This window comes from Gordionus sp. m RMFG-2023, chromosome 3 (assembly GCF_954871325.1).
Source record: "Gordionus sp. m RMFG-2023 chromosome 3, tfGorSpeb1-WG-v2, whole genome shotgun sequence".
NCBI lineage: Eukaryota > Metazoa > Nematomorpha > Gordioida > Chordodea > Parachordodidae > Gordionus > Gordionus sp. m RMFG-2023.
The window spans coordinates 5,156,567-5,170,529 of NC_088777.1; the positions used below are offsets into that span (position 1 = coordinate 5,156,567).

Here is a 13,963-nt window from a genome sequence, read left to right on the forward strand (position 1 = left end):
AAGAGAATAGGTCTGTACATAGGCATATATTTGAAAGGTTCGAACATGTCCAATAATTTTTTTTTTAAATATTAGCCTTACCCTGAATTCACAGTTTTTTCCGAATCCGCTGCTAAAGAATACAAAAATATCATATTTTGTTTTCTTCACTGCGAATTCGCGTTAAATTATGAATTTAGGGTGTTCGAGTTTAATCCAGTTATTCTAAAACTTACGTAATTTCAAACAGAAATTAAGAAATTTTTGACAAACATTTTATGCGAGGTAGTGATTTGTTTAGAGAAATTTTGTTGTGCGGTAAAGTTAACGCATAACGTTCGCGATCGATGATACAGAATTTCTAATTAAATTATAAATGCTATGAACTTAAAAAAATATATAAAGTTTTTTTGTTTTTCGAGTAATAATAATATAGTATTAGAGGTGCTAGTATAGTATTAATACCCTTTAGAGAGCATATCCAGTGCAGTGGATTAATATCCACTTTTTAGAAATTTGAAACCATGTGAGATCGAGATCTTATTACACAATTTCAAATTTGGTACAAGAATTTAGAATAATAAATAGAAAAAATTATGAAAGAACTTTCAAAAAAAAAGAAATAAAAAAGACACCACTTTGAAGTTCAATATAGAAAATATTTAAAATAAATTATTATAACAATCATTTAGTTCTTATTAAAATCCGTAATTATATATATTAATTGATGCTTATTTTTCGTCCAAGATTTGTCTATGATTATAAACTCTGGGATATTTATCATTATCTATTTATTAATATTCCCCTTTTCAGAATACATCGTAGTCAAATCGAATGTCATCTGTACCCAAGGAAGAACGCTTAAAAATTGTAGATTTCAAAATCCATTGCATGGTATTGGTATTATATTTGGAAATATTTTTTTTTTATCCCTTAGATGCGATTTTAGTATTTATTCTTAAAGAGCCCTATTTTTAAAAACGGCCCGAAGAGATAAATATTATGCAAACTTCAAGATTTGGCAAATAGATGTCCAGAAGCTTTCTGACCCAAAGGGCTTTTAAATAACAATTATTAAGATTTTAAGATTTAAAAAAAATTTTTTATTAACATTTTTTTTTCTTTCTTTCTTTCTTTCTTTCTTTCTTTCTTTCTTTTCTTTTCCTTCATTCTTTCTTTCTCATATTATACGAAGATTGTCACCCGGGCGTACCTACGACAGATTGCGCTGTAAATCCGTGCGAATCCAAATTCTGTTCGTTGTACCCCGAAGCTGTATGCGAACCGTATTTCTGCGGGGGTTGTTACGCCCATTTTTATTTGAATGGAAACTTTGTCGAATGTGAAAGCGATATCGAAAGTTTCATTTTGCTTTGAATTTTTTTTATAAAAAAAACATGTTTTTTTTTGATGGGTATATCGTGATTTTATTATTTTCCCTATGAAAATTGTGCCACTAGCATACCAAACGAAACCTCAGTCATTCTAGGACCAGCCCTAGCTAATAGCTAGCTCTTGCTGTAACCCGGCTTTCTTCATGAGAGAATTTTTTTTTTTTCAGAACCAGACAACCAAAATATTTTTCAAACTCTTTACTCTCTTAGGATCCCTATAAGATACCATAAAGAGATCAATCCTACCCCACCCCCTCCCTCATTTATTTGCTGTATTACCCAAATTTTTAATTTTAGAAATGGAAAAATTCAAAATTTTTTTTTTTGCACAATTATAAGAAGGGTATCCCAAGTCTTTAATTTTGAATCTTAATATTATAACATTAAGTTTGTTCGCATACAGTGAATTGTTCATACGATCCCTGCGACTATGCCGAATGTGCGTTACATCCTCAGGCTATTTGTAAATCGAATTCGTGTGGCGGATGCAACGCTGTATTTTATATAGGGGAAGAAAAAGTGGAATGCGACAAATCAAGTAATTTAGTTAAGTTTTTGGATGGCATGCCAAACTTTTCATCCTAATTATGTGAATTTTCAAGAAATTATATTGTACTAATAATAATGTTGTTAAACGGCTCGTTTTGAGCCATTTTTAGTAACGGCTAACTCACTATTTTACCCAGAAAAATATTACTTAAGCCTAAAGATTGTGCTCATAGAAGGAACAAAGATCTAGACATATATCATCGAAATCTCCAGGCTTAGGCAATATTTTTCTAGTTAAAATATTGAGTTAGCCCTTTTAAAAAATGGGCACAAAAAAGAGCCATTTAACAACACTAGTACCATAACAGGATATCTCATTATTAACAATTTTAAAAAAAAAAATTTAAAGGTTGTGGTAAGAACATTGAAGTTGTGTCCAGGTGCATCGAAAGCCCATGCAAGATCAATAAATGTCCAAAATATCCGACAGCTAAATGTCGTTCAAATTATTGCAACTGTAACGCCGAATATTTATTAAAAGGGAGGAGAGTTAATTGTATTATTAAAACGACTACATCGCAAGAACCCGAAATAAAATAGTTGAAAACATTAATAATATATATTATATAAATACACATATGATCTGAATTTAATGAATGATTTAATTTTATGATATTTGATATTAATTAATTTTTTAATTTTGAATAAAAACTTTATCGTTATTTTAGCTGGGTGCTGAATTCGTAGTGGGATCAGATCCGATTTAACAGCTGATCGATTTTTAAAAATCTGTTCATGAGAATTCAATTTTCCTAAATTAAAATTCATGTTATTTTTGAATTCTATTCCCGATAACCTAAGAATTGTTGATTCATTAAAATAAAGAAAAATTAAACTTATTAAAAGATTTTTTTTTAAATCGCTCAGCTGTTTAATCGTGGGGATCGGATCCAAATATAAATCCAGCCAGCACAAATTGTCTTATAGGCGAAGGCGGGACAGTGCGAGGGATGAAACTTGACCAAACCTTCTGGAAAATAATCATACTTATTAGCTAATAGTTATATTGGAATTTTAAAAATATTTGTGCTATGCTGAGCATTAAATGCTCATTATTTAATTTTTAGTCTGAGAGTAAATAAATTATTTGAATGATATGTTTGAGAACGTTTCTCTATAGATTTTAAATTTAAACCTAAATTTTAACTTTACAATCCATGTTTTCTTTCAATTTAAGATGATGATTTGCAAAATCAAATGATATAAATAGATTATCATTTTTGATTTAAATCTTTTTTTATATAAATATAAATCAATGAATAGAGTTGAAAAAAATTCTTCAAAATATATTTTGAAGAATTTTGATCAAATTTTATTTAATAAATTCTTTTTACAAAATCTTTTGTTAATGTCATGCATAAAAGATATTTCAAAATAAAATCAAAAAATTTTGTTTCATAAACATGCAAACTATGCATCCCAATTAGTATTGTTAATCGGCTGGATTTGAGCAGATCTTTAAAAAAAAATTACCAACTCAATATTTTTGCCAGAAAAATCTTTCCAAATCTCTAAGATTTCGCCAATAGACGTCCAAACCTTTGTGCCAGCGTGAGCAAAAATCATCAAGACCAGCCCAATATTTTTCTGGATGTATTGAGTTAGCCGTTTTTTAAAAACCTTTAACAATGATAATCCCAATAATCGAGAAAATTTCCGAATACTCTTTCTTGAGAGAGAATAATAACTCCATTACACTTTTTTAAATATTTTCAAAAAATGGACCCCCCCCCTCTTTCACTTTTCCAGCTATAATTTAACGGGTGCCTCTGAATTTTATGGTCATTTTGTAATCGTAACATATTTAAAATAAGATGATCTATAAATGTTTGCTTTAATATTCGTCTATATACTATTTATAAAAAAAGAGTCGGGGCTAAATGGTCCTCAGGTCAGGATATTTTTATTATATAGTGTAATTAAAAATATTTTATTTTTTGTGTTTTGAAATGTAATTTTTAATTGTAATATGGGAGCATTTTAAATATAACTCATATTAAATTTTATTATAAATACCGAATATATCGTATTAGGATATAATCGGACTCATTTTTAAAAACTATTTTGACAAAAAAACGCGAAATTGACGATTATAATTGTCACCTTGCTGAATTTACGGTCGAAACTAAATTAAAAATTTTGATGCTAAAGAGATGACTTCCAAAAATTTTCTTGGGTTCATTAAATACAAGAAACCTACCACCCCCCCCCCCTAGTTACAGGATTTCGTTTTAGCCAGCCAATCGTTCCCATATTCATCAATATAAAACGCAGTTTGCATTAATAAATATTATTTCTTTGAGCGTTTCACAAATACTATTCTCTTTACTTCTATTTATCTGTCTTAGAGTCCTACGAATTTGATTTATTCCACTAGAGCCACCACCTCCCCTCCATGAGTTTAGCCTTAATCTTTATTTTTAGGCTTGAGATATAAAAATAAATAACACTATAAGACCGTGTGTTGACTCGTTTTGTTTCTAAACAAAAATCTGTTTTACAGTATATATCGTCGCCTGAGTATTAGATTATTCTATATCCAACTTTTTGTCAAACTAACCTTTTTTTTATATAAATCAATTATTCTTATTTACACAATAAAAATAAGTGTTTTTTCCGATAATGTGTCATTTTTTAACTTTAAATCATTTTTTGAGCCCGTTTTATTTAAATTTAAAAATCTGATTTTACCGGAAATGTACTCCATCATGTTTTGGAATACCTACCCCATAAATTTCAGACAATTTTTTCGTGAACTTTTAAATTTAATATAATTTATACTAGATTTTCCATATATTTTTTTTTATAATAATTATAAATGGCTGAAAAGTTTAACAGCAAAATTATCTACAATTCATAAGATAGGTGGTATTCCAAACATGTTAGAATATATTTCCAAAGTCGTAAAAACATATTCGGAAAAAAACACATTTACGCTAACATATATATATATAAAATAAGTTAAATTATAGTCAATATAAGATTAAATATCCTATTGAAAACAATATAAACTTAATTTTTTTTAAATTGTTCTTCTAGATGGAATAATCTAATTCTCAGGTGACGATACATAACTTCCTCTAAGCAGAAATAAGACGAGCTAGGGACACGGCCTAAGTTCTTTATCCTAATAAAATGCTATTAATGATTTCTACTTCCAAATAAAAGGAGAGAAAATATTATATCTAATTTATTTTTATAGACAGGTCCATTTTAATATAAAGAAAAAAAAAATTTTTCAAGCCGACTTGCAAGGTTCTCTAAAATAAAATTCTTTTATTTTGTATAGGAAAATTAGTAGAACAAACAGCCTTCAATTATAAATAGCGTCAATCAAAATAAATCGAAGAAAAATTCTCCTCCCAAAAACTCTAAATGTTGATTTCAGATCTATCAATTATATATAAGTCGAATTTTGCTTTAAATTATAAGTCGCGTCAATCAAAATAAATCGAAGAAAAATTCTCCTCCCAAAAACTCTAAATATTGATTTTAAATCTATCAAATATATTATATATGTCGAATTTTGGGAGATAGAGAAGGAAAGAAATTTCGAGATTATGTCAACTTAAAATCGATTGCAATTGAACTATTAAAATGCAAATGTAACGATATTAAATCTTATGATTGATTGATAGTGAATCTATATATTAAAAAAAATATATCATTTCGACTTTTCAAAATTTACATTTAAATTAACTATAAATATTTTTAAAAAAGGATGATAAAAGAAAGCAAAGTAATAAAAAGGAAAAAATTAGACCATTTCTTATTCGAAATCATAATAATGACTGAAAAAAATTGCAGTAATTTATTCATATTTAAAAAATATTTAATACTATAACTAGATTTGGTATGAGTATATTATGTGCTTTTATATACTATGATACATAATTCTGGGGTTTAATTAATATGCAAATTGTAATATATATATATATATATATATATATATATATATATATATATATATTATAATAAAATAAAATAAAAATGAAGGATTTATTTATTTTATAGTTTATATAAAGTTAAATGAAATGTGCATTGGGAATAAAGCTTATCTAATCTTAAAGATTATATTCTATATATTATAAATGGGCTAAAAATTAAGGAAAACACAAAATTAAATATAGGCAGGGATGTTTTTTATTAGCATAATTGAAAACCTGAATTTGACTATATATATTTAAAAATATATACATACATAATTATTATAAAAATTATTGATGAATTTATCTACAGATGATTTTATAAATAAGAATTTGACTAAATTACGTTAAAATGATAAAAAAAAATCTAATTATTTAAAAATAAGCGAGGTATCAAGAAGATGTAGGAATGCTATGATTGGTTAAAGAAGTTTCGTGTATCAAGGCAGATAAGCTGTTTATCGTGTCGTTACTACTTTGACTCTCCAAAGAATCTTTTGAATCGTTGAGTATAGAGGGGATAATCGATAAGGCATCCGGAGTGGTGGTCGGTTGAAGGACTTGATTGGAATGATTATCATGCGGTGGATCCACGCCATCATCGTTATTCGTACAGGGCAATTGTTGGAAAGCTAAAGGAGGTAATGTGGGCATGACTTTGTTTGATACCTGATCATCTGTTATATCGAGAAGAGGATGAATGGGAGACCTATCCTTGTCGAAGTCGGGACGGAATAAGACGGGGTGCGGCGATTCTGCGTCGATCTTAGCAACACGTTCGCAGACATTATTGTTAAAATCGACGTGGCACTCGTTGTTTTGGGTAGTGTTATAAGCGTTAAAATCTTCGGGGCCAGGTGTTTTTGGTATTACAAGATTAGATGAAAGATGATTATTCATATTATCGACGATGTTATACTCGTTTGTCGCTTTAGCGTCGCGTTGTCTCCTCCTGAAAGATACTCTGTCGCGATCCCGTTCACGAGCGTATTTGTTGTTTCGAGTGAAAAACTGACCAATCCTTTGACCTATTCTTTTACGAATCACGCCTCCCGACGAGTCCATTTTAATATTGTCGTGGGGAGTTGGTTCAAAATGAACGGAAAGGTCACGGGTCAGGGCTCTTGGAAATCCTTCGTCTCCATCGCACGCAGATGCGCGGGAGAGAGAAAATCTATTCCTCGATCTAGATCTGACGTCTTTTTTAGATTCTTCCTGGGCCATGGAAGTAATTTCGTTATAAGAGACAGCCGGAAATTCGTTCGCGTTACTGAAAGGGCTAGAAGAAAAGTCGTCCTGAATAATGTAGAGTTCTGGATTCTCCTTTTCTTCCCACCAATGATCGGACGTATCTTGCGATGTATTGTTCTGAACGTCTGTCGACTCCTGGCCCGCCATTTGAATTTTAGAGGGAGAAGAATACCTCCTATTCCTAGGAGTCACTGTGTTATTTTCTTGTCTGTTATTATTATTGTTGTCGTGGGACAAATTCAAAGAAGACGGAGAAATTACGCGAGAAATATTGGTGAATTGACGAGACAGATGATGATGAGAGGAAGAATACGAGGGTGACGAATAAGGGATTTCGTGGCGGGACGGTAAAAGACCCGATTCGAGATCCATCACGTTATTCCTATTTTTATTATTGATTCCAAAAACGGAGGCGGGAGAAAAAATCTTTGAAAGTCGTTGTTGCCTCTGAAAAGCTCCACCTTTAAAGTAATTTGGAGGGTGGAAGGAATAAAAAGTTTAACAAGTATCATTTTTAAAAAAAAAAAACCTAAGGAGATAGGATTGGTAGTCATAATTTAATAAAAATGAAAGAGCAGTAAACTCGAGAACCAGACTGTGTATATAAGTTAGACCTCATAAAGCTTTTTTTTTTAAAATAAACCCAGGCTGGGCTTAATTTTTTTTGGAAAAACCCGAGCCTAAACTCGGGCCGGACCAGGCCAAAAATTATAAAACACGGGCCGGGCAGAATATATAAAAACTAACCAACCTTATCATATTTCTCATTATATTATACTACCGTACTAAAATAAGTAAAAAGGTTACCATTCAAACAATTAATACAATAATCAAATCTAACTAATTAATATTACAAGGTATAATTTTTTATTGAAATTTTATAAATAATTAGAAAATAGCTTACAATATAACCAACCACATTATTTTAATATTTCCTTGAATACTTTTCACTGTAATAGGTATAAATAAAATTTACTAATTTGGAGACTGATTATTATCATTTTTTTAAATCCAATCATATACAAAATAAAACACATTTCGCCGAAAATGATGATAATTGTAGGTTTTTTTTTCATTGGTATTTATAATGGAAAAGAATCTTCATTTTGAGAATAAAGATAAATTAATAAAAAAAATAATTTATTTCAAATTTAGCTGAAGAACAAACAGTAAAATGTCGAATTTATTAATAAAGTTATGTAATAATTAATAAAAATTTGACAATTTCCCACATTAGCTACTTTCGAAGATAGGGCACAATTGCAAAAGCTACTTTTCAAAAAAAAAAAAATTAGCGAGCTAATAACTTAGTTAGTTTCAAAAAATAGGGTCACTTACTATAAGGTACGTTATTAAAAAAAATTATCCAAAATGTTTACAAATTAGATTTGGGCATATATATATAAACAGGCAAGGTATGGCCTGATTTTTTTTTTTATAAATTCAAATTAAAAAATTTATCTCAAAATAGTTATTTTATTCTTTCTTCTTTTTTCTTAATGTAACATAAAACTCAGAATATTCAGCAATATTACTTAATGATTGATGATATTTTTCTATTTAGTGCCAAAATATGATATTGAGAAAAAAAAACTATAGCATCAATATTTTTCTGTAGCGGACAAATGTTGTTAAAAAGCTCGATTTCTAGAAAACGGCCGTATTAAGATTATAGCCAAAATAACAATTATGTAAGCCTAAAGATTTTGCTCATCAGCTGGCAGAAATGCTTGGACATCTATATTTGCCAAATCTCGATGCTTACATAATATTATTCTAGCTAAAATCTTAATCGGCCCTTTTTGAAAAATCGACTCAAATCGGGCTATACTCTGATGATTTTACAGCCGGCGGTAAGACTTTAATTAATACTAAGAATCTTCGATAAAATAAAAAGGGAAACCTTTGGAGCCTTTTCTTTCAAGTATAACATCTTTCGAATCGACAGCTCGTAGTTGGAAAGATGGGCACGAACGCTTGCGGGTGAACAAGGGCATGACCTCAACCCCCGCCAAAGAAGTTAGGGTATCTTGATTGCTCGGGTAAGGATCTTCTTCCTCCACCTTTAGGTTATTTTCTTGCTCAATATCTCCGAATTCTTCCGATCCTTCCACATCGTCGAGCTGCGCATTATTTATCTGCGGATATAGCTTTTGTGACAACTCAATATTCTCTACCACAGGATGATCGGTTTCGGTAACCGTTTTGTCGACGACTTCGAAACATGGTAATAGAGATTCTCTATCCCCTTTAGCCGATAATATGTGATAGGATGGGGGGCAAGAGCCTACCATCATGAGAGGGTAAAGCGATAAGGAAGGTTCGTGAGAATAACTTTGATTTGCATCATTTTCCGATGACATATCAATACCCGAGGGTGGTTTTGAATAATAAGAATTCGGTGTAAAAGAATCATGGGCGGGGTTAGGCGAGCTAACTGCTTCTTGGCTAATAAGCAAATGATTTCGACGATTTAAAAGTGCGTTGTTTTTGCGTGGATCGAAAGAATTACGCACGTAACGGCGGCCTAGACCTTTAGGTTGACGACTTGAAACGATGTTTTTATAATTTAATTTTTTAATATAAAAATAAAACAGGCCTAATATGACTCTAATATCGAATTACGATAAATTTTTTTATAAAGGACGGCTACAAGTCCTGTCTAGAGTATCAAATGGATAAATTCTGTGTTAACCATGAGGAAAAAAAAGAGGTTGAATTTTACAACTATCTTATGTCAAGAGTTTGATTTATATAAAACGACTGGCAAAAAGGATCATTTCCGACTTAGGTTAGGACCTAATTCGAGTTAATCAGCAATTGAGTGTTTCCAAAGATTAAATATAAATGAAAAATCAAATTGAACCGCTCAAACACTAAAATTTAAGTTGTAGCCTTAAAAGATATAATTACACGTCTAAACCTACGAAGACTCAATTTTTAAACTGATTTACTAATAAAATGATATAGGTTCAAAATTAATCTCCTGAGCTGCTTTCTAAACCATAATCACAAACTTACAACGAATGAAAAAACAAAGAAATTTCAAACAAAAAAATAATTTTTTCCTCCTAACACTACTCCTCAATATGGTTAGAGTAAGGTAGGGAGGGGGGGTGGAGCAACTCGATTACCTGCCTTCTTGTTTATCATCATCATCGGCGGCGAGTAGGTCGTCATCCCGTTCTTCCTCTTCCCCTTCCTCATCGTCATTCTCAGGCTCATCCTCCATATCCTCTTCTTCGAAGTCATCAACTGGCATTCCGTCTTCGTCATCGTCGTCATCATCTGCTAGGCTGAAAGTGTCATTTTCTTCATCTATAACATACATTAAACTTTCTTTTTTAAAGTATTGTCCGTTATTTTTTTTTGAAAAGTACCGTTATTAGTAGTAAAAATTCAAACGATTTTCTGAAAGAATGAAACTAACGAGGGGTTGGAAAGAGAGGGGAGGGGTGCAAATATTCTTCGGGGAGTATAAAGTTGGATCGGAAGGTTGGCTACTGCACAAAAATGCGTAAGAGCTGAATGAGATTTAAATTTAGTAAGAGCAGTTTTATTTAATTATAATATTTTATTTTTTAAAAAAATACAAATAATAAGATCAAAATTTATGAATTAAAACAAAAAAACGATCAGCTGTTACGTAGTTCTACTCTTACTACAAATGTGACCTCGAAAATTTTAGAAAAATTGTAGGAAAGAATGAGACTTACTGTTACGCTGAGCGGATATTTCTCTAGGGACGAATTCATCCTTCCCATTTAGACCTAAATCACGGTCACCGGATTCCGCCTTATTTTTGGCGTTAGCGCCATCGTCATTGCCGGCGCGATCTAACCCGGGTTTCGTAGTGCCGCTCGACAATTTAGCCGGCTTGCCCCCGCTACTGTTTATGATGAGGCCCCTGAACGGTAGCTTAAAATTTCTTTCCGCTTTCGTTGCGAGGTTCATGTTGCTAACGATTTCTTCCTTTTCCTGCTGTTTTTGCTTGTCGTTGATTAGAGTATTTTCTCTCGAATTTTGGTGGCTTTGTAGGGTATTATCCCCGGGTGTGGCAGGTCTTTCCGGGATAACGTTAAGAGGTTCGGAAAGTCTTTTAATCGATTTGGATTGGATCGTCGAGGAGTCTTTGGAAGATTTGGGGTATTTTTTGGCTGCCGCGTTAATAATTTTGGCCTTGTTTATGATGGCTTTTTAAAATATATAAAATAAGCTTTAACAAAACTCACGGACAAATTCTTAAATATAATTGAAAAAAAATGTAAATTAATAAAATATTCAGAAACGTCGTGAATTGCACGAGGGAAAAGGCATCACGTGATGTTAAATGGCTCGATTTGAGCTGTACTACCTATGAGCAAAATCTTTAGGTTTGCGTAATATTTTTTGGGGATAAAATATTGAGTCAGCTGCTTTTAAAAATCAGCTCAAACATGGCCGTTAAACTACACTACCTATATATAGCAAAGAGGAAAAACGAATTGAAACCTACGTGATTACCGAACATGAGCACGGTAGTCATATGATAGCGATAGGAAATCATCGATCATTATTCATTTTGAGTACGTTATGGAAGATTTATTTATAACTGATAAATATTGATTGTGTATTGAAATAGATGAATTAATAAAATGTGAGGAAATGGAAACGATTTATGGCTCCTTGTATGTTATATACATATCAATTGCATACTTAAGATTTGCATGATTTCATAAGTAGAAGATGCGTAGTTTCCCGCATATATTTAAATTACCGCCTGTAGGTGTTTAAAAAAAATAGCAGTAGCTTCGTCATGTAAAAAGTAACGTATGCACATACAAGAAAAACTGATAAAGAATTTTGGACTTACCAGGAACTGTCGAACATTTATTAAAGTTTAACCCAACAATCCAGTTCTGCGAAGGAATATCAAATTTGAATTAAGAATATATAAATAGTGTACAGCCTAGATCGCGCCTACAAATTAGACGCCCTATAACGTGATTCTTATTTCGCGCGCCATTTTCTCATTTTTATTCGATCGCGCTTTATGGGATATATTTCGCATTAGCTTTATTACATTATACTGCACCATTTTATTATTTTTAATTCGAGTCATAAGCCATACCACCGCTAAAAGAGTCCCTTTTTAGCGGTAGCCTGTCCTGATAACGCCAATTAGTGTTGTTAAATCGCCTATCTTTAGCCAATTCCAAAACAGCTTAGCCAAATTTTTTCTCTGAAAATATTTTTCTCGATATTTAAGTTGAGGCTAAAAGGCTTATATGAATTGTTTTAGAAAATCGAATTGGAGTTACCCAAAGTTACGTGATTTAGACAACACTAGCGCCAAAAGCCCTATCAATCACGTGATGTCTATTCCCATGTGCGATTCGCGCCACACTGAATAAATTCGTGGTAGCCATATTTGATATTTCATTGATTTTTTTTTGGTTCCACAAGTTTTATTCATTCATTCATTCTTTATTATTATACAATTTTAGGATCATGGGAGAGGGAAGGCTATATCTCATCGATGATGACTATAGTCTAGGCCTCCGACGGGCCCGCACTGTAGAATTTTTATATATAGGCTATCACATATCTTCCCTATTTCATAAGAAATTGAGTATGTGTGAATAAATGGCCAAGCCCCTATATTTTCAAATTTACTATGGAGGCGGGTTTCAGCTAAAATTAATTATTTGTTTTAGACCCAGAGCCGGCCTACATTTCAATATTTTAGTGGCCTGGGAGATATGAAACTTTTTTTGATTATATACTATTTTTGGGTATGTTTATGGGGGCGGAGCTGAGCAATTTGCCGTCCATGCCTATCTTCCCACTTTGGTGACTGAGATCCAGGGCTTCCGTTTTTGCTTTCTCGACAGCGGCCTCCATTTCTTTCATAGCTTCGTTGAGTCTTCTCTGCTGTTGCCTTTCCCGCCTTTTGGAGTAATCTTCAGTTTCGTTTAGATTCTCTTTGCTATCGTTAATTTGGGCGCCATCTAGGGAGAGTGCCATTCCAATATTATAATTTGCAATAAATATCTATAAAATATAAAATTGAATTTATCAAGGAAGCACTTAAATTTTTAATAAATCAACTTTATTCTCAACGGTATAGGATCCATATCAAGTCAGTTTTTTGGGTACGACTGGGCATTATATATTTATTATTTTCCAAAAGGAAAGCAGGAAAATTATCCAAATAGCCCTCCCCATATCAAAAAAAAAATTAATATAATAAAAGGAAATTCAAATCAAAACTACCCACCATTCCCATCCAATTTTATTTATGAATAGCGTCCTCATAACTTCCAATTTCAATAAAGATTTTGATTCATACTCATTGGTAGAAGTTCATATAAACGTTCAAGAAAAAATAATGACTGTGATTAAAATTTTTGGGATAAGGCCTGGCTGGCATCAAGAGAATCTTGATCCGATCCCAATGGATTCAAATTCGGACGGATCCGAACATGCAACCTACATAAATTTAAATGCTAATCTTAGGGTAAATTGTTTTAAAAATTTATCTATTCCCATACTATCCTTTAAAAAAATAAAATAATACCAGCTGAAAATGAATTGTTCCTGGTCTGCACGGCCGAGGTTGTTATATTTCGATGCTTGCTAGAATGGACAAATTTGTGACGTCGAGGATTATCATCATGGTAATTAGAAGCGGAGGTTGGGAGGGGTGGGTTGGAGCCGTGGTGATGAAACACCTTGCTTATGGTATGCATTATATCTTCAGAGGCCGTTTAGTTTTAGGGAAACATATTTAACATGTTAAGAGAATGAAAAAAATGTTAGCATCACGTTTAGGATCAAATTATAAGCATCGACCGATATTAGTATCGGTCGATACGATATTTG

At 31.8% G+C, this 13,963-nt stretch overlaps 1 protein-coding gene across 1 annotated transcript; it reads right to left on the reverse strand.

Annotated features, from left to right (window-relative positions):
• Nucleotides 1–6,059: 6,059 nt before the first annotated feature.
• LOC135926122 (uncharacterized) lies at nucleotides 6,060–13,855 on the reverse strand. The gene is made up of 6 exons (XM_065461818.1): nucleotides 13,659–13,855; nucleotides 12,865–13,089; nucleotides 10,816–11,292; nucleotides 10,234–10,417; nucleotides 9,003–9,646; nucleotides 6,060–7,560 (listed from the first exon to the last, which is right to left on the reverse strand). The coding sequence occupies exons 1-6, from the start codon at nucleotides 13,828–13,830 to the stop codon at nucleotides 6,242–6,244; spliced, it is 3,021 nt and encodes a 1,006-aa protein (XP_065317890.1). The 5' UTR covers nucleotides 13,831–13,855; the 3' UTR covers nucleotides 6,060–6,241.
• Nucleotides 13,856–13,963: the final 108 nt, after the last annotated feature.

What these genes read in the sequence shown, in the direction of transcription:
- LOC135926122 (XM_065461818.1), bottom strand. Translation starts at nt 13,830, where the DNA reads ATGCATACCATAAGCAAGGTGTTTCATCACCACGGCTCCAACCCACCC. An exon ending in AATATCCGCTCAGCGTAACA is followed by an intron (nt 10,418 to 10,815) that starts GTAAGTCTCATT and finishes TGTATGTTATAG; the next exon opens with ATGAAGAAAATGACACTTTC. An exon ending in TGAAAGAAAAGGCTCCAAAG is followed by an intron (nt 7,561 to 9,002) that starts GTTTCCCTTTTT and finishes ATTACTTTAAAG; the next exon opens with GTGGAGCTTTTCAGAGGCAA.